This window comes from Malania oleifera, chromosome 10 (genome assembly GCF_029873635.1).
Source record: "Malania oleifera isolate guangnan ecotype guangnan chromosome 10, ASM2987363v1, whole genome shotgun sequence".
NCBI classification, from domain to species: Eukaryota; Viridiplantae; Streptophyta; class Magnoliopsida; order Santalales; family Ximeniaceae; genus Malania; species Malania oleifera.
Window position 1 is genome coordinate 27,654,067 of NC_080426.1, and position 25,249 is coordinate 27,679,315.

Below are 25,249 nucleotides of genomic sequence, written 5' to 3' on the forward strand. Positions count from 1 at the left end.
TCACAAAGATCATATCTTTGGGATTCAGGGTGCATGAGAATGTTCGATCCTTTGTGTGAATAAAGATCTCGTACCTCAGAAATTTCTCTACAATGTAAGGACCACTGTCTCTAAAAATGTCATTTTCTCAATTCCCACAAGAAAACTCGAATTACAATGTTCCAAGCATGCAAATCTGCAGTGGAAATATTTTCAACATATGATAAAGATTCCATCAGATAGACACTTCCTGAAAACTTCAATGGAATTTTATCCAAAATCCTAGGCAATCATTTAATTAAGTGCATCCAGTAACATACTTATGTTAACTTTTCAATTGACCCCAGTATCTAGCCATTGTGATTAAAAAAAATTACTTTAGTCGCACATTTCAACAAAAAAGAGAAAGCTTGGTCCTAAATGATGGAAAATGTATAAAAGTGCATGCAAATTTATAGACAATGTCTGAATTTATACACTAACAACGGGTCAGTATTAGAGAACTTTGACAGTGATCAATCAATTAAAAGATACAAACAGTGACTTACACAAAAAAATATTAATGGTGAGCTAGGATACTGAATATTACCTCCGTGTAAGCCATATCATGAAGTGAGAATACACAATAAACAATGATGGATGACATCAAGGGCCAATTCTTGATGAGACTTTGTTTAGAAGGGGGCCCTCTTCCTTCAATATCTTTAGTTTTCTCATTTACATTAGACTCGCAGGATGCAGCCTCCAAGGCATCATATGAGTCATCTTGTGATTCATTGACTTTGTCATGCATGTGCAATGTTTCCTGCAACGATCAATATATTTGCAAAAAAGTGCAGTAGAACTAATCATTACGCAAAATAAGGCAGTAAAAACCACTCAAACATAATAAAATAATTTTAACGCCAAATGCAAGGAGTTCAACATGAAAATAGGGATCATAATTCATAAGAAATAACCCACTGAAATATATAATGATAAAATGGCTTAGAAATCACAGAGAGATTGTTTTCTACATAAAATATAATTACTGAATTACTTATACACAATCAATCATGTATGCACACATAAAAAGGAGTAATGACTGTTGTTTTTGTCCCACATTGGTAGAATAGTTCCACATTGGTCAAAAAAGTTGTTTTAAATTTTTTGTATTATTTGTCCCACATTGGAGAAAAGTGTTTTTTAGACTTGAGGTTAAAGCTATATAAAGAGCTCAACTCTCCATTTATAAAACACGCCTCAAAGTTGTACTTTATCAAGAAGTAGTGGATTGATCGTCGGTGCTCGAGGAGCGAGGACGTAGGTAATTCTATACCAAACCTCGTTAATTTCTTGTCTTGTTTTTTTTACTGTTTTATTATTAGTTACTGCATTACTTTAGTTTCTTATATATTCAATAGCAATAGTTGTAGTATTGGCGTTTGGCACAAGTGGGGTGCCCGGCACAACAATTGGTATCAGAGCTAGGTTGAATAGTGTCGATACGGAGGTGTTCCTCTGTTAGGATCCTTGTTTCCACGTTTGATGCCTAAGAAATACCTTGTCTAAGCAAGTGCTCAGAGACCATTACGGCTCAGTCGCTCCCTGGAGGTCGGCCTAGTCAAAGTGGAATTTCATAAGATAAAACAGAGTAGACACAGTTGGTACGTACTATTCATCCTAAGTCTTTTGCTTTGTTGGTTGCTATTGAATATATAGAAGATGGCAGAAACTAGTGCAGCAGTAGAAGAAACTCTGTCCACACGAACTCCAACCCCTTCGGCTTCGACATCATCATCGAAGACGATAGCTAATGGTCGGTTTGAGGTGGAGAAATTTGATGGTACCAATAATTTTGGTATGTGGCAATGTGAGGTGATGGACATCTTGTATCAGCAAGAATTAGATATTGCTTTGGATGATAAACCAGTAGATATGGGTGACAGAGATTGGGAAAAGATCAATTGTCAAGCATGTGGTACGATTCGTCTATCTCTCTCTAAAAATCAGAAATATTGTGTTATGAGGGAGACATCTGCACAGAAATTGTGGAAGACATTGGAAGATACATTTATGACCAAGAGTTTGGAAAATCGGCTCTATTTGAAAAAGAAATTGTTTCGCTTCCAATATCAACCAGGCATTTCGATTAATGACCACATAAATGTTTTTAATAAAATTTTGGCCGATTTGTTAAATTTGGATGAAAAGGTGAAAGATGAGGATAAAGTCATATTGTTATTGAATTCTCTCCCTGATGATTATGAACATCTAACCACCACTTTATTATATGGGAAAGATAAAATTACTTATGATGTTGTTTGTACTGCATTGATTAGTACTGAATGCAGAAAGAATGATCTGAGGGTCCATAAGGAAACAACAGAAGCACTAACAATAAGGGGACGTTCTCAGAGTCGTATGCCTAGAAGGAGGAGTAAATCTCATGGGAGAAGTAAATCTCGTGGGAGACCTGCTAAAGATGAATGCGTCTTTTGTCGTGAGAGAGGGCATTGGAATAAAGATTGCCCTAAATTACAACAAAAGAATAAGGGCAAAGCACATTCTAATGCTAACATAGCCAATGATGATGGAAGTGAGTCAGATTTTTCTCTTGTTGAAACATCTTCGTCACATTATTTTGGTGAGTGGAGTTTGGATTCTGGTTGTTCCTATCACATGTGTCCCAATAGGGAATGGTTTTCTAATTTTTAAGAATTAGATGGTGGGGTTGTTTTTATGGGAAATAATAATACTTGTAAAACAACTAGAATAGGATCAATACAGTTGAAATGTCAAGATGGAACTATTAAGACCTTGACTGATGTTAGGTATGTTCCAAGCCTAAAGAAAAATCTGATTTCATTGGGTGCCTTAGAATCTAAAGGGTTCGCTATCACTTTGAAAGATGGAACCTTAAAGATTAAATCAGGTGCGTTGTGGTGATGAAAGGAATAAGGAAAAATAACTTGTATTATTTACAAGATAGTACACTTATTGGCTCAGCAACTGTTGTTTCTGAGAAAGATGCAGGTTCAGTACAACCAGGTTATGGCATATGCGATTAGCACATGCAGGATAAAAATCTTTTCAACAATTAGCTAAGCGAGGTTTGTTAAAGGGTGCAAAGGTGTGCAAACTTGAATTTTGTGAGCATTGCATTCTGGGAAAACAGACTAGAGTGAAATTTGGCACTGCAATCCACCAGACTGAAGGTATTTTAGACTACATCCATACAGATAGGGACCCACAAAAACGGCTTCGTTGGGTGGTATGCATTATTTTGTCACTTTTGTTTATATTTTTTCCAGAAGAGTTTGGGTGTATTCTATAAAGCATAAAAATGAAGTGTGATATTTTCCTTAAGTGGAAAAAATTAGTAGAAACTCAAACTGGTAGAAAAATTAAACGGTTCAAATCAGATAATGGTGGTGAATACACAAGTGACCCGTTTATGAAGGTATGTAAGGATGAAGGTATTGCTCGACACTTCACAGTTCGAGATACACCACAACAAAATGGGGTGGCAGAGCGCATGAATCGGACTTTGCTGGAGAAAGTTCGATGTATGTTGTCTAATGCTGGGTTAGACAAAAGGTTTTGGGCCGAGGCTGTTAGATATGCGTGTCATCTCATCAATCGTCTACCATCATCTGCAATAGGGGGAAAAACACCCTATGAGGTATGATCTGGAAAGCCTGCTAGTGATTATGATTCTTAACATGTATTTGGTACTATGGCTTATTATCATGTTAAAGAATCTAAGTTGGATCCAAGAGCCAAGAAAGCAATATTCTTGGGGATAAGTGCAGGAGTCAAAGGATATCGTCTTTGGTGTCTACAGACGAAAAAAATGATTTTAAGCAGGGACGTGACTTTTGATGAACTTGCGATGATGAAGAAAACAATACGCAAGGAGTCACGAGTTGAAGAGAAGACCAGTGGTACTTAACAACAGGTGGAGGTTGAGACAATTTTGGGAAACTCAGTGAGAAATGAGACTACACAAGGTAAGTCTCCAGCTACGGTGGGGAATAGTGTACAAGAAGAGCAAATTTCAATTCGAGAATCTTCACAACAACAAGAATCAATTGTTTCTCAGAGGCCAAGATGAGAAATTCGAAAACCTGCTCGGTATACTGATATGGTGGCCTATGCACTTCCAGTTGTGGATGATAATGTTCCTTACACTTTCAAAGAAGCAATGAGGAACTCTGAATCAGACAAGTGGAAAAGAGCAATGGATGAAGAAATGCAGTCTCTTCATCAGAATCAAACTTGGGAGCTAGCCCAACTGCCCAAGGATAAGAAAGCATTTGGTTGCAAATGGGTTTAGGTAAAGAAAGAAGGATTTCCAGATGCAAATAATGTTCGCTTCAAAGCTAGATTGGTAGCTAAGGGCTACGCACAGAAGGAAGGCATTGATTATAATGAGGTATTTTCTCCAGTTGTTAAACATTCTTCCATTCGAATTTTGTTGGCTTTGGTAGCACAATTTGATCTTTAACTAGTTCAACACGATGTAAAAACTGCATTTTTACACAGTGATTTGGAAGAGGAAATCTATATGACTCAGCCAGATGGATTTCAGGTTGTTGGAAAAGAAAATTGGGTATGTAAACTGGGTAAATCTTTGTATGGTTTAAAATAGTCTCCAAGACAGTGGTACAAACGATTTCATCAGTTTATGATGGGTCAGAAGTACATCAGAAATAAACATGATCATTGTGTTTATTTTCGCAGACTACAAAATGGATCTTTTATATATTTACTCTTGTATGTTGATGATATGTTGATAGTTTCAAAGAATAGGGAAGAAATCAACAAGTTGAAAAGTCAGTTAAATCAAGAGTTTGAGATGAAAGATCTTGGTGAAGCAAAGAAGATACTTGGCATGGAGATTCGCAGAGACAAAATGAGAGGAAGAGTTAGTTTGTCTCAGAAACAGTATTTGAAGAAGGTAGTACAGAGCTTTGGCATGTCTGAGCAGTCAAAACCAATAAGCACTCCTCTTGCTCCTCATTTCAAACTTAGTGCGGTTTTATCTCCTAAATCAGATGAGGAACGTAAGTATATGTCACAGCTTCCTTATACAAGTGTTGTTGGTAGTCTGATGCATGCAATGGTTTGTACTAAACCTGATATTTCACAAGCTGTTAGTATGGTGAGCAGGTATATGCATGATCCGAGTAAAAGACATTGGCAAGCTGTGAAATGGATTTTGAGAGATATTATTAATGCAATTGATGTTGGTATAATATTTGATAAAAATAATACTATTGATCAACGTGTTGTTGGATATGTGGATTCTAATTTTGCAAGTGATCTGGATAAACGTCGATCAACTACTGGATATGATTTTACATTTTCTAATGGTCCAGTGAGTTGGAGGTCAACCTTATAGTCTACCATTGTCTTGTCTACAATAGAAGCAGAGTACATGGCAACTTCAGAGGCTGTTAAGGAAGCTATTTGGTTATAGGGTTTACTTGAAAATTTGGGAGTTGTTCAAAAGCACATTATTGTGTTCCGTGATAGCCAGAGTGCTATTCATTTGGCAAAGAACCAAGTCTACCATGCACGAACGAAGCACATCAACGTTCAGTTTCATTTTATGCGGGATATTATTGATAGAGGCAAGATACTTCTTCAAAAGATAGCTACAACTGAAAATCCCACAGATACGTTGACCAAAATTGTGACAACAATCAAGTTCAAACATTGTTTGGACTTGATCAATATCCTGCAAGTCTAAATATTTTTGGAAGGCTCCAATGATGTGAAACTTTAGAAAATGTTGGTGACTAAAAAATTTGTTGAATTTATCGTCAAGGTGGAGTTTTGTTGTTTTTGTCCCACATTGGTAAAATAGTTCCACATTGGTATAAAAAGTTGTTTTGAATTTTTTGTATTATTTGTCCCACAATGGCAAGAAGTGTTTTTTAGACTTGAGGTTGAAGCTATATAAAGAGCTCAACTCTCCATTTGTAAAACACACCTCAAAGTTGTACTTTGTCAAGAAATAGTGGATTGATCCTCAACGCCCGAGGACGTAGGTAATTCTATACCGAATCTCATTAATTTCTTGTCTTGTTCTTTTTACTGTTTTATTATTAGTTTCTGCATTGCTTTAGTTTCTTATATATTCAATAACAATAGTTGCAGTATTGGTGTTTGGCACAAGTGGGGTGCCCGGCACAACAATGACAACTAGAAGGAGTATCTAGAGAAACAAGAGTGTGAATTTGTGACTAAAGTACATGTATTTTACTGGCAACATGATCAAGACATGAATCAAGATAAGCTTTCCAATCAAACCAATATTTTGTGAAGAACTTTAAAATCCTTGCACAATTTGCTTTCCCTCCAAATTCCTATTTAATATGAAGTTTCCATTATTTAAATGAAAATTTGATGCATAATGGTCAAAAGGGAAATCTGTTAGATCAAGGGGTAACTAGAAAGGAAGTGCACATACATGTCACCTACTTACAGCTACAGCCTTCTAACCAAATAATTAAGCTGTTATTTGATGGTACACACTTCTAACTAAATAGTTTAATTACATTGGTTAGAATGAAATAAACATTTACTTTACTTGCCAAAAATCAAAATTGAAGCAAAAAAAAAAAATGAATCACCAACATGCCAGTTAGGTGATGTTCTGAGAGCTTGACACATTCTGGCACTTACATGCCCATCTGTCATATGTCTTGAAATGCAAAATACAAGTTTTCAGCTTTGAAACGCACTAGAGAAAGCAGTACACAACTCTAAAACAGCTGCATTATTTTGCTCCTTTTTAAATTAAAAGGATCCCCTCGTAAACAAAGGAAATGAAATAAAATAAAATTGAGAACAAAAAAGGAGGCAAACACAGACACAAACAAACAAAGGAAAAAGCAAATTTTATTTACCAAAATATGGCGCTGTCAGTAGAATGTATTTTACTTCTGGTAGGATATCAGCAAGGTTTCATTTGGTTCATGGAATCTAAGATGCCCCTAGAAAGATACATTCCAGGGAATCCCATTCTCAAGAATGAGATGCAGGAATATTTTTGTTGGGTTTACGTAATAAGATTCCTAGGGAATGTGATATTTCCACCACATCACTTTCTGGCCCCAAAACAAACATGAGACTTGGATGATCACAAGCCAATCCTGAACGATCCCACAAACCAAACACCAACCAAATGTCCAGATCATTATTCACTATACATGCCAAATGAAGCTTCAAAAATTTCTTGAATACGTTTTCTCATTATACTGCAAACTAATAAGATGCATCATGAAAAGCTAGAAACGTTCTGCTTGATAAGTTCAGTTTCTTATAATACGATCCCAAAAACAAGAGTTTAAGATAAAATAATAATGAAACTGAAAGTGTAAAAGGAATAGATAGATTACATCTTGAGAGCCATTAGAGATATTAAACAAACTAAATTGACAAAGAGACGTACCGGAAGCCGAAAAGAAGCAATACATACTACCAAAGCAAAGAGTGATATGCAGAGGCAAGGCAAAAAATATGGAAATCTACATTAAAAAAAAAAAATCATATGTGAGAACATCTGACTACTTGAAACAAGAAATAACAAAAGCATCATTACAAAACAACAGAGCAAGAAGAGTTCTATTACCTCCCAAAGAGAGATTCTTTAGCAAATAGACTTGGATATTTTTCAGCTGGCTGAACCATAAATCATTCAGGTTAACACAAGGAAAAGAAAATTGCCAACTTCAAATGTAATAACTACTTGAAAAGAAATTTCAAAAGAAAATGCATATCAGGCGCAGATACAGATTAATTGAAATTTTCTACACCTTTTTCCAACAAATTAACATAGAAATTATTAGGAAAATAGTGAAATTGAGTTCTTATGTTTACAATTTAGATGCTTAAGATTCTGTGTGCATGAAGATCTAAGCAACTTTTATGTTATAGCGGTCACTCTAATTGGCATTGCAAATGTTACATATATTTCCATTTGAAGTTGTTAAAAGAAATCTGTTCTCACTTACAAAACCAATATTTAATATTATTATACAAAATAGGGTATATCTATATTATTAATTAAAGGAACTCTTACAGTTTTCAACCTGCATATTTTGGCGTCCATATGCCTTAAAAATCCACCCTTCTTTCCATGTGACTCACTCAAATATTCAAATAAAGAATATATATGTCGCATTAAAATGAGGTCCCTTCTTCTGCATAACCACCACTTCTCCACCTCTAAATGCAACTGCTCCCGTTCCCCAATTGCACAGCATATAAAAAAACATTAGAATGGAATTGGTATTCCATTTTTGGGCTACATTCCTTACTTGAGCTAAATAGTGATGTCACTCAGCTCCATTCCTACCACAATTCCAGTCAACAAATCAAAAAGCAGTTAAATATTTTATAGGCCTAAAATCAGGTCCTAGTGTGTTGCAGCTTAACACATGGGAATAGGATTTTTCTTACGCTGTGCTTGGGAGCGTGGATATCAAACCTTGGATTTAGATTTGAATGGATTTGGAAAAAATTCAACACAAATTTATATTACATTTTACCGAAATCCAATACAAATCCAAATCCAAGGCCTCTACAAACACAAAGTTAGGGGTTTTGGTGAATGAAATTTGGTGGGCAGAACTTGGATCACAAGGAAGTTGCAGCCATACTAAAAATTATTAACAGCATTAATTTTAGGTCTTTCTTGTTTGTCAAAATGGAATATGGTGAAAATACAATAGCTATTATATAGGAATATAATAATTAATAAGAGGCAAGGAAAAAGAGGAGCACTATATTCTAAGGAAAATGTGTTGTTTTTTGTCTCACATTGGTAGAATTGTTCCACAATAGTATAAAAGGTTGTTTTGAATTTTTTATATTATTTGTCCCACATTGGAGAGAAGTGTTTTTTAGACTTAAGGTTGAAGCTATATAAAGAGCTAAACTCTTCATTTGTAAAACACACCTCAAAAGTTGTACTTTGTCAAGAAATAGTGGATTGATCATCGGCGCCCGAGGACGTAGGTAATTCTATACTGAACCTCGTAAATTTCTTGTCTTGTTCTTTTTACCGTTTTATTATTAGTTTCTGCATTGCTTTAATTTCTTATATATTCAATAGCAATAGTTATAGTATTGGTGTTTGGCACAAGTGGGGTGCCCAGCACAACAATTGGTATCAGAGTTAGGTTGAATAGTGTTGATACGAAGGTATTCCTTTGTTAGGATCCTTGATTCCACGTTTGATGTCTAAGAAAGACCTTGTGTAAGCGAGTGCTTAGAGACCATTGCGGCTCAGTCGCTCCCTGGAGGTCGGCCTGGTCAAAGTGGAATTTCATAAGATAAAACAAAGTAGACATACGTACTATTCATCCTAGGCCTTTTGCTTTGTTGGTTGCTATTGAATATATATAAGATGGCAGAAACTAGTGCAGCAGTAGAAGAAACTCTGTCCACATGAACTCCAACCCCTTCGGCTTCGACATCAACATCGAAGACGATAGCTAATGCTCGGTTTGAAGTGGAGAAATTTGATGGTACAAATAATTTTGGTATGTGGCAATGTGAGGTGATGGACATCTTGTATCAGCAAGAACTAGATATTGCTTTGGATGATAAACCAGTAGATATGGGTGAAAGAGATTGGGAAAAGATCAATCGTCAGGCATGTGGTACGATTCGTCTGTGTCTTGCCAAAAATCAAAAATATTGTGTTATGAGGGAGACATCTGCAAAGAAATTGTGGAAGATATTGGAAGATACATTTATGACCAAGAGTCTATAAAATTGACTCTATTTGAAAAAGAAATTGTTTCGCTTCCAATATCAACCAGGTATTTCGATTAATGACCACATAAATGCTTTCAATAAAATTTTGGCTGATTTGTTAAATTTAGATGAAAAGGTGAAAGATGAGGATAAAGCCATATTGTTACTGAATTCTTTCCCTGATGAGTATGAACATTTGACCACCACTTTATTGTATGGGAAAGATAAAGTTACTTATGATGTTGTTTGTACTGCATTGATTAATACTGAATGCAGAAAGAAGGATCTGAGGGTCCATAAGGAAACAGCAGAAGCACTAACAATAAGGGGACGTTCTCAGAGTTGTATGCCTGGAAGGAAAAGTAAATCTCATGGGAGGAGTAAATCTCATGGGAGACCTGCTAAAGATGAATGCGCCTTTTGTCGTGAGAGATGGCATTGGAAGAAGATTGCCCTAAATTACAGTAGAAGAATAACGGAAAAGCACATTCTAATGTTAATATAGTCAATGATGATGGAAGTGAGTCAGATTTTTCTCTTGTTGGAACATCTTCGTCACATTATTTTGGTAAGTGGATTTTGAATTTTGATTGTTCCTATCACATGTGTCCCAATAGGGAATGGTTTTCTAATTTTTAAGAATTAGATGGTGGGGTTGTTTTTATGGGACATGATAATACTTGTAAAACAACTGGAATAGAATCAATACAGTTGAAATGTCAAGATGGAACTATTAAGACCTTGACTGATGTTAAGTATGTTCCAAGCCTAAAGAAGAATCTGATTTCATTGGGTGCCTTAGAATCTAAAGGGTTCACTATCACTTTGAAAGATGGAACCTTAAAGATTAAATCAGGTGCGCTAGTGGTGATGAAAGGAATAAGGAAAAATAACTTGTATTATTTACAAAATAGTACAGTTTTGGCTCAGTAGCTATTGTTTCTGAGAAAGATGTACAACCAGGTTATGGCATATGCGATTAGCACATGCAGGAGAAAAATCTTTGCAACAATTAGCTAAGCAAGGTTTGTTAAAGGGTGCAAAGGTATGCAAACTTGAATTTTGTGAGCATTGCATTCTAGGAAAACAAATTAGAGTGAAATTTGGCACAGCAATCCATCAGACTGAAGGTATTTTAGACTACATCCATATAGATGTATGGGGCCCCAAATAAACGGCTTCATTGGGTGGTATGCATTATTTTGTCACTTTTGTTGATGATTTTCCCAGAAGAGTTTGGGTGTATTCTATGAAGCATAAAAATGAAATGGGTGATATTTTCCTTAAGTGGAAAAAATTAGTTGAAACTCAAACTGGCAAAAAAATTAAACGGCTCAGATCAGATAATGGTGGTGAATACACGAGTAACCCGTTTATGAAGGTATGTCAGGATGAAGGTATTGCTCAACACTTCACAGTTCGAAATACACCATAGCAAAATGGGGTGGCAGAGCGCATGAATCGGACTTTACTGGAGAAAGTTCGATGTATGTTGTCTAATGCTGGGTTAGATAAAAGGTTTTGGGCCGAGGCTGTTAGATATGCATGTCATCTCATCAATCGTCTACCATCATCTGCAATAGGGGGAAAAACACCCTATGAGGTATGGTCTGGAAAGCCTGCTAGTGATTATGATTCTTAACATGTATTTGGTACTATGGCTTATTATCATGTTAAAGAATCTAAGTTGGATCCAAGAGCCAAGAAAACAATATTCTTGGGGTAAGTGCAAGAGTTAGGATATCGTCTTTGGTGTCTAAAGACAAAAAAAATGATTTTAAGCAGGGAAGTGACTTTTGATGAACTTGCGATAATGAAGAAAACAATACGCAAGGAGTCACGAGTTGAAGAGAAAACCAGTGGTACTCAACAACAGGTGGAGGTTGAGACAATTTTGGGAAACTCGGTGAGAAATAAGACTACACAAGGTAACTCTCCAGTTACAGTGGGGAATAGTGTACAAGAAGAGGAGATTTCAATTCGAGAATCTTCACAGCAACAAGAATCATTTGTTTATCAAAGGGCAAGACGAGAAATTCGAAAACCTGCTCGGTATACTGATATGGTGGCCTATGCACTTCCAGTTGTGGATGATAATGTTCCTTACACTTTCAAAGAAGTAATGAGGAACTCTGAATCAAACAAGTGGAAAAGAGCAATGGATGAAGAAATGCAGTCTCTTCATCAGAATCAAACTTGGGAGCTAGCCCAGCTGCCCAAGGATAAGAAAGCAATTGGTTGCAAATGGGTTTAGGTAAAGAAAGAAGGATTTCCAGATGCAAATAATGTTCGCTTCAAAGCTAGATTGGTAGCTAAGGGCTACGCACAGAAGAAAGGCATTGATTATAATAAGATATTTTCTCCAGTTGTTAAACATTCTTCCATTCGAATTTTGTTGGCTTTGGTAGCACAATTTTATCTTGAACGAGTTCAGCACGATGTAAAAACTGCATTTTTACACGGTGATTTGGAAGAGGAAATCTATATGACTCAGCCAGATGGATTTCAGGTTGTTGGAAAAGAAAATTGGGTATGTAAACTGGGTAAATCGTTGTATGGTTTAAAACAGTCTCCAAGACAGTGGTACAAACGATTTCATCAGTTTATGATGGGTCAGAAGTACATCAAAAATAAACATGATCATTGTGTTTATTTTCGCAGACTACAAAATGAATCTTTTATATATTTACTCTTGTATGTTGATGATATGTTGATAGCTTCAAAGAATAGGGAAGAAATCAACAAGTTGAAAAGTCAGTTAAATCAAGAGTTTGAGATGAAAAATTTTGGTGAAGTAAAGAAGATACTTGGCATGTAGATTCGCAGAGACAGAATGAGAGGAAGAGTTAGTTTGTCTCAGAAACAGTATTTGAAGAAGGTAGTACAGAGTTTTGGCATGTCTGAGCAGTCAAAACCAATAAGCACTCCTCTTGCTCCTCATTTCAAACTTAGTGCGGCTTTATCTCCTAAATCAGATGAGGAACATAAGTATATGTCACAGCTTCCTTATGCAAGAGTTGTTGGTAGTCTGATGTATGCAATGGTTTGTACTAGACCAGATATTTCACAAGCTGTTAGTATGGTGAGCAGGTATATGCATGATCTGGGTAAAAGACATTGGTAAGCTGTGAAATGGATTTGAGAGATATTATTAATACAATTGATGTTGGTATAGTATTTGATAAAAATAATACTATTGATCAACGTGTTGTTGGATATGTGGATTCTGATTTTGCAGGTGATCTGGATAAACGTCGATCAACTACTGGATATGTTTTTACATTTTCTAATGGTCCAGTGAGTTGGAGGTCTACCTTATAGTCTACCATTACCTTGTCTACAACTTAAGCAGAGTACATGGCAGCTTCAGAGGCTGTTAAGGAAGCTATTTGGTTAAAGGGTTTACTTGAAAATTTGGGAGTTGTTCAAAAGCACATTGTTGTGTTCTGTGATAGTCAGAGTGCTATTCATTTGGCAAAGAACCAAGTCTACCATGCACGAACGAAGCACATCGACGTTCGGTTTCATTTTATGTGGGATATTATTGATAGAAGCAAGATACTTCTTCAAAAGATAGCTACAACTAAAAATCCCACAGATACGTTGACCAAGATTGTGACAACAATCAAGTTCAAACATTGTTTGGACTTGATCAATATCCTGCAAGTTTGAATATTTTTGGAAGGCGCCGATGATGTGGAACTCCAGAAAATGTTGGTGACTGAAAATTTTGAGATTTGTTGTTTTTTGTCCCACATTGATAGAATTGTTCCACAATAGTATAAAAGGTTGTTTTGAATTTTTTATATTATTTGTCCCACATTGGAGAGAAGTGTTTTTTAGACTTGAGGTTGAAACTATACAAAGAGCTCAACTCTTCATTTGTAAAACACACCTCAAAAGTTGTACTTTGTCAAGAAGTAGTGGATTGATCATCGGCGCCCGATGACGTAGGTAATTCTATACCGAACCTCGTAAATTTCTTGTCTTGTTTTTTATACTGTTTTATTATTAGTTTCTGCATTACTTTAATTTCTTATATATTCAATAGCAATAGTTGTAGTATTGGTGTTTGGCACAAGTGGGGTGCCCAGCACAACAATATGACCATGTAGGTTGGTATTATTCCAACCAACATTTTGCATGGTTATTTGTCTCTAAATAGCATTACCTTTTTTATAAATTACTATATTCCTATGCTCCATACTGTAAACCAAACATAATGTTAGGGTTTATCGTTTTGAGGGTATGGATGTGGGTTTGAGAGATTATAGGTTTGGGCTAGGGTTTTGTTCTTAGAAAATTAGGGTTGGCATTCAAATCTAATATTGAGAGAGAGAGAGAGAGAGAGAGAGAGAGAGAGAGAGAGAGAGAGAGAGAGAATTTTGGTATTTCACCAAATACTGAAGTCAGTACTCCATTTCTGCCCAATTCCATTTTGGAAACCAAAAAAGAAATTAATATTTTCTAGAGCCAAAACAGGTTTTAGTTTGTTGTGAAAAGTTGCTTAACACTCAGGATTTAGGAGTTCTGTTAGGATTTTAGTGGGTGAAATTTTAGAGGGTAAAAACATGGATCCCCACGAAGCTGAAACTACACTAAAGTTAGGCTTATGAACATTAATGAATGCTGTAACTAAGGAATGGGATGAGAGTGGAATAGCTATTGCATGGATAATAACTTTTAGAAGACAAAACAAATATATTAAGAGAAGAAATACTTACAAGGAAAGGAGATAAGAATCAGTCCAAAAGTGGAGATTCCTTTAGGGGGGCTGTGATCTCTTGCAGACCCCCTAAAATGATATAAAACTTTTTAAAACATGTAAATTGAACGCTCTCTGCCTCTTTGTGCATGCACAAGCACAGGCGCACACATAAACACACAAGGCACATGGGAGAGTGTCACTAGGAGCTAATAAGCCAACTGCCAACCCTCTTTGCAACTCACACATGAACCCACATAGGGCCATAAAAGAAGGGACCTCTACTATTGAATGGAAAATCTCATATCCCAACATATTGATCAAATTTGGCCATCCAATCATCAGTAGGACCAAGTCAAAAAGCAATAAAGGCTGAGAAATTAAAAATTTGTTTATAGTTTCAAAAAGAACACACTACCCGTGACTAGGGGTGAGCAAACGGTCGGTTCAGTCAAATTCGGTTAATTAACCGAAAATTTTGGTTAAAGAATACTGTTAACCGAACCGACCGAACCGTTGGACCTCACCGAACCAAACCCGACCGAATTTCTTTTTCGGGTAATTCGGTTAACCGAATTTAACCGAGAAATGAGGGAAGAGGGGAAGCCGGGGAGGTGTATCCCGAACGAGGGAAGGGGGGAAGCCTGGAAGGTGTATCCAAATTCTAGACTGATGCAGAGGAGAGGTGGTTAGGGAGACGACTGGGCTCGGGCGAGCTTGACGCCGGTGAGGAAGAGTCAGGGGTGGTTCTTGGTGAACTGGTCTGTGCGCAAGAGAAGAAAAATAAGAATGAGAAGGAGCTTGTGTGCTGGTGACGATGGTCGGCGACGGCGATGGCGATGGCGATGGCGATGGGTGCAGGCGATGGCATCGCGTGAAGATGGTGGTGCGGAGCAGTGAGCTCGGGTGAGCGAGAGAGAGGCAGTGACTCATTGAGGGCCTTTCGACTTCTGAGAGCAGTGACTGTGTTGGTGACGATGACGGCGATGGCGACGATGATAGACGCAAACGATGGCATCACGTGAAGATGGTGCCTAGTGGTGCGGACTCCGGAGGACCGAGCTCGGGTGAGCGAGAGAGAGGCAGTGCCGCAATGAGGGCCTTCTGAGTTCTAACTTCTGAGAGTAGTGAGAGTGTGAGACTGAGAGTCTGAGAGGGAATAAGTGAATAATCGGATTTTATTTAACTAATTTATATTTAAATTTTAATTAATTATTGAATCGGTTAATCGATTAACCGAATTAATATTCTCTATTCACCGAACCGAAACCCGATTCACCGAAATATTGGAAAGCATAACCGAACCGACCGAACTGAATTTTTTAACCGAACCGAACCAACCAATTTCGGTCGGTTAATTCAGTTAATTCGGTTTTCCCCGAATTATGCTCACCCCTAACCGTGACTAACCTGGGCTCCTCGCATGATTAAATGGGGTCCAAATTTAATAAACAAGTAGGATATTGCGTAAATATCCAATGATGGAGATGACTTCCAATAGTCCCATGTTGACCTATGTCCTCTAGCCTTCATAAGAGGACTTCACTCACTGGCTCATTATAGCATTTTCCCACACACGTGTACATGCACACCTGCACACACTTGACACAAACTTAAAACTCCCTCCCATCCAACATCAAATAGGTAGTAAGTGATTGAGTGATTCATTAGTCTTGGGTTGGCTACTTCTAGATGCAATGGACTCGAGCAGTTTAGGGGTTGATTGCTAAAGCCCACCTCCTCATATGGCTTAGGCTAGGAGTACAGTACAGCCCAAAGTGTGACAATCAAAATAGAGCCTACACTAGTAAGAAATTTAGGACCATGGCAAGATAGAGTTTACAACCTGATACCCGGTTACCCTTGGTCCAACAACCGCAAAGGAGAGTAACTTGCAGCACAATGGGTTTCTATGATTTTTTTTTTTTCAAATCTTCTAAGCCCTTAATTCTATATCTTGATAATTATTTGACTAAAATATATTTGTTTATAAATTGGTTTTAACAAACAACATTAATTAGTTGCCTACCTAAAAAGAAAAGATATGAAAATACCTGAGCTAGAAAACCTCCCAAAGCTGGGCCAACAATCAATCCTAAGCCCCATGCTGTACTAATCTGAAATAAAATTAAATTTCTTTAATAGTCATAAATTTTTAAGGATCTAAATGTAAACATAGGACAGAAAAAACTTACAGCTGACAGCCCTAATGCTTGATGTTCATCACGAAATATTTCAGCTGCATATGCCTGGAAATGGAGGACAGTGTAACAAATGTATGACAAAAGTGGATTTATTGAACAAAAGCATCAGTTGAGCAGGAAAAAAATCTACAATAAATGCCTCAACATAATACAAACTTCTAACTATACCTTGATAACAAACCTTTTAATGCAAAAAAAAAAATACCTTTATTGGTCCAAGTAAACCATTTAAACTTCCAAGAAGAAACCTTGTGCTGATAGCCATCCAAAAGTTCAAACTAAGACCAAAGAGCGTGTTGAACACCACCCTGGAACAGTTAATAACCAAATTTTAAGAGGAAACATGGTAAGTAAAAATTTCCAAATTGACAGCAAAACTTCACTGGTGAATAATTCAAATTGAGATATTTATATAAAAAGAGGTTGCTTACACAGTAAAAGTGCCAATAATTATAACCGGTTTTCGACCATATCGGTCGGATACCACTCCCCAGAAAACAGATGTCAAAGCTCTTCCAAACATGAATGACGACCCTTTGAAATTAAAAGTGGCATATCAGCGCAGCCTCATGGAGGACTCTAAGGTGACAGCAAATTGATATGGACCATCAATATAAAGAATGGAATACAAACCAACGTAACCAGCATAGTAGCCAATATCTTCATCTCTTTTTGCAATGCCAAAATCCCTAATCTGCAAAGGAAAATAGAAAGCACAGTGATGAGGATCAAGAGAGAACAATAGGAGTTCTCAACTGCAAATCAAAACTGTCCTACAGACCTACCTTCTCCTAATTAGATTCGTACTATCCCTATACCAATGCTGAACGACTGCAGAACAACTTAGTCCCAACTCCCAAACTCACAAGAACATACACATGTTAAAGAAAGCCAAAAATTCATGGGACAGGGCATTTAAGTCCTAAATTCAGGACAAAACCAAGAAAAGGTATGGCAATACAAGACACTATAAGCAGAGGACGGCAAAAGCTCCACCAATATATTGAAAAAAAAAATCAAAATATTTAACTTATTTACAGACTGATTTGCCTCACATTAGAGACCAATGGGCTTGCTCTTTAAGAGTCCTTTATGGAGCTTGAGCCTCAAGGCTCCCTTTTTTGTTTACTTACAATGTAGGATCGGATGATCATCCCAAAGGACTCTGAGGCATATAAATAATGATGTAGACAACAAATGACAAAAGGCAAAGAGAATTTGGTTTGACATTCAATGCAATAACTATTTTTTCATCTATATAATGGGTGACATACAAATCAGTGGTAGAACAAATCAACAGCCTACCTGACAAGAGCGAGACATCTGAAATCAATGAAGTACATGCACTAGACCTTTTCAAGGAAATGTATATTACATTGGTGGATGGGTACTTGATGGGGAATAGCTACTACAAACTTGGACAGTTAGCAGAAGTTTGCTATTACTTTGAATTAGAATGAGATAAGCATGAATAGTAAGGAATACTGAAATATGCTACATCAAAATGATTGTTACAAAAGCAATCTTTGTTTTTAAAGGAACTGCTTGCACATAAAACAGCACCTCCCATTTCTATTTGTATTCAAAACCTTGAAACAAGAACAGTTATACATTCCTTTTTTATTTGCTTACCATGAAATAAAGGAATGGAAAGAGAGATGATATTGGCAGCGCTGAAAAGAAAAGCACAAATGCAATGTCAGCGCACAGTGCATGAGAAAGGAAATGTACAACCAACTAACCAAGATATGGTTTAACCTGCCTGTGAAAGTGCAGAACAATCAAGACTTAAGAAAATATTAAGCAGAATACACTCATTCAGTTTAAATATGCAGATTTTCCCATCGCAAATTCACAAAACAATTGCCACTTCCAAAATTTAAATCTCAGCCGTTCCAATTATATGCATTTTCCAAGGAGACACCACATAGAAATAAATTTCATGAATTTCACAGAGGACAAAGCATCATAGCAGAGGAATCAGAAGGTAAGCACTAGTTCAGCATACTGGACTAGTGGACTTAAATGAGTTGTCACTAATTGAGCAATAAAAAGATCAAAAAAAAAGAAAAAAAGGAAATCATAAGCAGCAGCAAGGAACACTCAATTAAGAAATCATGCATAGTGTTATGAATCCACATCATGCACTAGGGAGATCTAGCCATGGGGTAGGTTTCAATGTTATGAGCAAGGACCAAATTAAGTTTCTATTTGGATGGGAATTTTTTAGGGTCTCAATTTAGGAAAATTTCGACAAAATTCGACTTCAATACATATTTCAATTTCAACTTAAACTTATAACAAATTCTGGAAATTACAAATGAAATTTTGATAAATGTTAAAATAGATAATTTTGAATAATTTCCAACACAAATTAAAACCCTTAATTTTTGCTCCTTTATTTTCTACTTCTAATTTAAATATCTGAAATTTCAGTTGGTCTTCCCAAATGTTGCAGAAAAGAGAATGAAACTCAATTTCATTTTGAACCTTCTCAAAATTGAAAATTTTGACCAAAAGTTTGACAAAGTCACAAAATTTAAGATTATGCTTAGAAGGCATTTTTTATGGGGTAAAACCTTGAAGTCTAGGGTCAAAACAAACAATACCTCACCAAAATGGGATCGAAAATATTACATCTAGTATCAGTCACCTAGAGGAACAGCCAGGCCTCTTACAAAGGCGTGACCACTCTAACAAGGGCACCATATACTAGATGGGAGAGCTTGTCCTACGTGTACTCGGAAGATCTTAGTTATACAAGGATAGAGTAGGTTCCAAACTTGGGAGGCACCTTGACAGGGCAAACCTCTAATGACCAAAGCTGACAATCTCACCAGAGTTGGGCTGACAGGAGAGAGAGAGAGAGAGAGAGAGAGAGAGAGAGAGAGAGAGAGAGAGAGAGAGATTTGACTGCATCATGCAACATAACCACTCAATTATCAAATAATTCTTAGGTCACGTTTGCGTAACAATTGACAATCCACCAAGTGCAAATCAAAAGGCAACTCAAGATAAAATTTAGAATCTTAAAAAAACTACAGTGACTCCAGGGTCAGGCAGAGCTGGTCAGTTTATCAGACAAATTTAAGCAATGACAAAGAAAATAAAATAGAAGGGAGACATAAATCATGCCAAATTGTTTATCAATCATTTAAAGTGTAATCAAATTGTTTATCAATCAAAATGTCTATGTATGTCCAAGTACTAATAAATTTGGAACTGCCATCCTAACGTGTTGCTCAAGCATCCAATCACTTATCATTCCAGGCAGCAGTTACATTACTGCTAGGCAGTTTGGCTTCACTTGTTGCTAATGTCGCGGTTTTTCGAAGTTCAACATGCACACAAGCAGAAAAAAGAAAAGAAAAAAAAAAAAAACTGTTTTAGGACATATATTACCAAGTGATCAAAATTCTTACCAGTACAGAGAACAACCATCCAAACAGAAAAGAGTTCTTTGATGGGTAAGCCTCGGCGCGCGGCTTTAAGCTGTTCCGCTTGACAGCCTGGGCAATCCTCATAGTAAATCTTCTTCTTCAAGAGGGTCTCTTTGATCTGCTCCTCTGCCATAATTTGTACAGACCCCCCTCAGAAGCAAGAATTCAGCCCCCAACCGCGTGCTACCTCTCCTCTTCTTCTGTGATATTGTTCAGTATGTACTCTTGCACCAATGATCAAGAGTTCTTTTTCTTCTTCTTCTTCTGTCTTTTTAAACTCACCCGGCTGTCGAACAATCAAATGTATGGAGATTGATCGAAACGCGCATCTTACAATGATGACAAACAGACGAATAATTAAAATAACAGGCTTGCCTTGAGTAGATTAATTGTCAGGAGAGGATAAAGGTATAAACAGTTTATGCTTTGTATGGCAGCAGCTTTTTATTAAAAGCTAGCCACTAGCTGGAACCGTGGAATACAATTAATGATGATGGCCAAGCTGCTTGGACTGGTTCATTTTACACATCACGGCTTACGTCAGTTGAAAATGAACAGCCTAGCAGAAATTTTTATTAACAAGAAACAAAGTAACAAAATAGGAAAAAGATGATGGAAGAGGAGAAATCATGCACGAACTAAACACTGAATCAATGCAAATAATATACAATGCGTGGTGGAGAATGACACTATAACTCTGTGCCATCCACGTGATATTAATTAAATAATTGATTATGCGTAGTAGCCAGCCAATTAATCAAGCGGGTAAACTACGAAGTAAATTGAAGTACGGCAACAAAACTTTGGCTGTATTCCATTTATATCACCAAAAATGAATCAGAGAGAGAGAGAGGAGCAATGGCTCACGTCTTTGGATCCATGACGAGCGATGGCGACAAGTGATTCCATGGTTCTGGGCCAGACGTGATGTTTCTGTCTCCGAGCGGACCTCGGAGGAAACTCGACGGAAACAGGCAATGCCCATTTCCCATGTGGAGACAGAGAGAGACTGTCCTAGAGAGAGAGAGATTAGGGTTTGTGGTTCGGCTTTTTTGGTGGATTCGTAGGGTGGAATAGGAAATTTGAAAATGGTGCTGACGCCTGAGGTGTGGCGATATGGAAGGACAACCAAGCCGCCAGACTCAGACATTCCCCAAAACCAAAAAGAAAATGAAAATGAAAATGAAGGTATGTAAAAGTTGTAATTGATTGATGCGGGAAATAGTGTAAAAGTTGAAAACGCCGTCGTGCCAAACCTTTTTATATTATTAATAATAAAAAATTAACATTGAAAATTCCAAATCATTGACCCATAGGACCCACACAAGACGCCCCCATGCATGAAATAATTACAAATGGGTGCGGCCACATCAATGCCACTCCCGCCATTTACCGTCCACCTGCCCTCATATTAATTACAGGGAGTTTGTACGGTTTGTCTTTTTTACGAGATTTATCACGTATGCATTTTCCTTAGCTACCATGCGTTTGTGTCAGATTGGGCCAACATTTAAATCTCGCTACTTTAAATAACGAAATTTCTTATGTACCTAGATTTTCTCTTTATTATTTATTAATAATTAATTAAATTAAAAATTCTTTTATTTTTAATTTAAATTTTGACATATAAAAAATTATAGTTCGTAATTTAGCTAAAAATATTTATTTATCAAAAATTAATATAACAGTCATACACTATAAATATACACTAATTATATTAAATTAAATTGAGAAATCTTCTTTTTTTTTTTAGTAGGAAATATTTAAATATTAATTAAAAATAATTAATATTTAAATAATTTAACATGTTCCAAACAGAGTTTATGCTTCTTTTGTTGCCACTGTCCCTAGCACAAAGAGAGCCTAAGGTCTATTGCCCGAGAAGTTGCTGCTGCTGTTGCTGTTCTCTTTTGGTAATCTTTTTGTTCTCATGTTTTCTTTTAGCATTCTTAATTTGTTTTTCTCTGACCATGAGTTCTAGGGATCCCGTTCCCTTTGATGGAGTTAGGATTTTAATTTCCACATTTCCTATTTTTGGTTTGTTCCTCTCTCTCTCTCTCTCTCTCTCTCTCTCTCTCTGTTCCACCGTTTTCCCTATAAATTCTAATGTCATTTTCATTTTGCTTATATGGGTGTTTCAATTTTCTTCTATTAAGGGGTTAACCGTCCTTTTATAAATTGCCGAAAAAATTGAAATGATGAAGAGTAGAGAATAAAATATTGATTATTTTCATATGTAAAATACCAAAGTAAAGTTCCTAATTTTCCCAGATTTAAAAACTTGCAAAGAAAAAGGACATCTTAGGTTTGTTAAAGTTAACATGGATGAATTGCCAATAGGGAGGAAAGTGGGTGTAAATGCTGACGATTGTTATGAGAGTTTAGCCCAAGCACTAGAAGACATGTTTGTTAATCCAACCACAGGAATCACTTCCATTTTATCAGTAATGTGTAATTTACTTATTTTCTATCAATTCGATCTTAAAAGTTTTGATGTGCCACTATTGTTAAATCATTGTTGCATCTCAATCTAACGACTAGCTTTTAGAACCAAGTGGTTTAAGAGTGCATAAACATTTTGACCTCAAAGTCAAATTAGTAGGACTAAGACAGTAATGAGTTGCATAGATAATTTTGTTCTAATTTTAAAATGTAATTATGATTGTGTAACTACGTTCGAGTTGATAAAGTGAGCAAGCAAGAATGGCCTCCAAGCTTTTAAATGGATCATCCGAATTTGAATGTCTTTATTTCGTTAAAATTATCTTAAATTTGGATTTCGATGTATTTGAATAATTTTTAATATAATTTTTCAATACATTTTTTTTAAATCCAATGTAAATTCACATTCAAATTCGAGGTCTCTCCAAAGATAAGGCAATAAAAAAATTTATCATAAATACCCTTAATGACATTCATATATATACTGCAAACTCACTTTTTTTTTAATAAAAATTATTCTCAATTTTGATCACAATAATATTGATTTTTAGTTCTCATTCTATTTCATGTTAACTGAAACAACGTAAACTTTTTCTTAATGACTTCATTTAGAATTATTACATTTTCGTATACCTTTTTATAACATTTTTATTTTAATATTCTATATAATCTGTGAACTAAACATATATAACCTTAGTTCCCACCAGCCTAGCATTAAAATAATGCCCTAGCAAAACAGCTACAGTAAATACCTTTGACAAATTTTTTTCCTTCATAAACTGCATTTAAAAGCAAGTGGTTTCTTGCATCACTAGTAAGTCTATGGGAATTTTTTTTTTTAAGTGAAAATTTTTAAAATTATACATACTTTAGTAATTCATAATAACCATTAACTTATTTTGGGTCACAACTTTAACTATATATCATTAATAATAGTAAGTTTTTATTTATAATAATAGTAACTTATTTTAATAATAGTAAGTTTTTTCCTTCATAAACTGCGTTTAAAAGCAAGTGGTTTCTTGCATCACTAGTAAGTCTATGGGAATTTTTTTCTTTTAAGTGAAACAATTTTAAAAATTATACATACTTTAGTAATTCATAACCACCATTAACTTATTTGGGGTCACAAATTTAACTATATATCATTAAAATACGTTGCAAACCAAACACCCATTTAAGGTTTCTACCAGATTTGAGACTAAGAAATATGTTTAAAATTTATACAATATTATAATTTTTTTTTTTACTTATATCTAATTTCATAGTTAAATTTTGTGATTTAAAATACAAAATTTATATTTGCATTATTTGTAATATCATAATTTAATACTTTTATTTAATAGCTATTTTTGAGATCATACCCTATCCATACTACAGGACTTCTACTAGTATAAATATAAATGAACACATATAAGAATTGCATAGTAAAAATCATTAAAGTGTCACAGGGCTTCAGAGATATACATGCTTTAAAATAAATGCATAAATCAATTCTACCTAAATCTTATTGTGTGTCAATTAACTATTGCAGTTTTAATATTCTATAATTTAAACATTTCTTTAAGATCTTTTACCAATATATATTTCTATCTGCACCACATAAAAAAGTATAAATATCCTCATGTTGAACAAAAATATTCTCATCTTTAAAATATTAAAAATATTTTTAAAAAATGATTTAATCTAAATAAGATAAAATTGCATTTTGCAAGCCTATTGAGTTTAGACAATGTGATAAAATTTTTAAATAAAGAAAGTATATTATTAAAAACTACATAATAATTTAACCTTTAAACTGTCTTTCTAAAATTATTGTCATTTAAACTGTATAATATCATGTAGATGATCAAAAATTTGAGTTGAAAAAGACAAATATTCAGAATAAAATTTGTATATCTGCCAATAATAAATTTAATTTTATCTGGGAAATTTTTTTCAAAACCACTCATTCCATTGCTTATACAAATGCACTATAAATTGAGTTAATATATCTACACACACCTACAATTCATAAATGTACTTTTGGTTTTTGTCCTCATATTTTGAACACAATAACATCTACTATATTTAATATCACAATCACATAAACAACATGCATTCAGAATTTTAATTTTTAATATATTAAACAAACATGCTAAAGAACATAAAAATACAAGAACGATTATATAATTTGGCACAAAAAAATTACATGCAAATTTTTGTTTGGGTAGTATGATAAAAAATATAATTGAAATACAAAAAAAATCCTAACCTTAAATAAAAACGTTTCCGAGCAAAGCCTTCTGAACAAACTTAAACTCAACAGTTAGCCAGCGAGATTTGCCGATTATCAAACCAGTTATTCAATCAAATGAGTTAATTTAAATTTTATGAACAAACTTAAATCTCAGAATGTCTCTTACCCAATTTCCTTGACTTTATACACGCACGCCCTCAACGATTAGCTACAACGGTCACCTGCACTTGTCCGGCCCGGTCTCCTTCAATGGTAACTTGCTGCTCCTCCCCGTCTCTCTGCAAAAGGTGTGTACTCCCCTCTGTTCGCAAAGACAATAGAAGGAGGAAGGGTTGTGTAATGGCTGAAGCAAATCACGCTGGTTCATCCAGCGAGATTTGCCACGCGTCAATCGTCGAATGGATGGGCATTAAATATGCGAAGCAAATCTCGCTGGATGAACCAGCGAGATTTGCCACGCATCGAACGCCTGCTAGATGTCCTT

At 35.6% G+C, this 25,249-nt stretch overlaps 1 protein-coding gene across 1 annotated transcript in view; it reads right to left on the reverse strand.

Annotated features, from left to right (window-relative positions):
• The window catches only part of LOC131166434 (protein ZINC INDUCED FACILITATOR-LIKE 1), a 40,597-nt gene extending 19,423 nt beyond the window's left edge, over positions 1-21,174 (reverse strand). The window contains exons 1-10 of the mRNA XM_058124978.1: positions 20,067-21,174; positions 18,277-18,317; positions 17,278-17,338; positions 17,076-17,178; positions 16,850-16,952; positions 16,636-16,689; positions 16,495-16,557; positions 7,604-7,653; positions 7,424-7,499; positions 569-784 (exon numbers count right to left, since the gene is read on the reverse strand). Of these exons, the coding sequence (XP_057980961.1) occupies positions 569-784; positions 7,424-7,499; positions 7,604-7,653; positions 16,495-16,557; positions 16,636-16,689; positions 16,850-16,952; positions 17,076-17,178; positions 17,278-17,338; positions 18,277-18,317; positions 20,067-20,217 (918 nt within the window). The 5' untranslated portion in view covers positions 20,218-21,174. The remainder of the gene's footprint in view (positions 1-568; positions 785-7,423; positions 7,500-7,603; positions 7,654-16,494; positions 16,558-16,635; positions 16,690-16,849; positions 16,953-17,075; positions 17,179-17,277; positions 17,339-18,276; positions 18,318-20,066) is intronic.
• Positions 21,175-25,249: the final 4,075 nt, after the last annotated feature.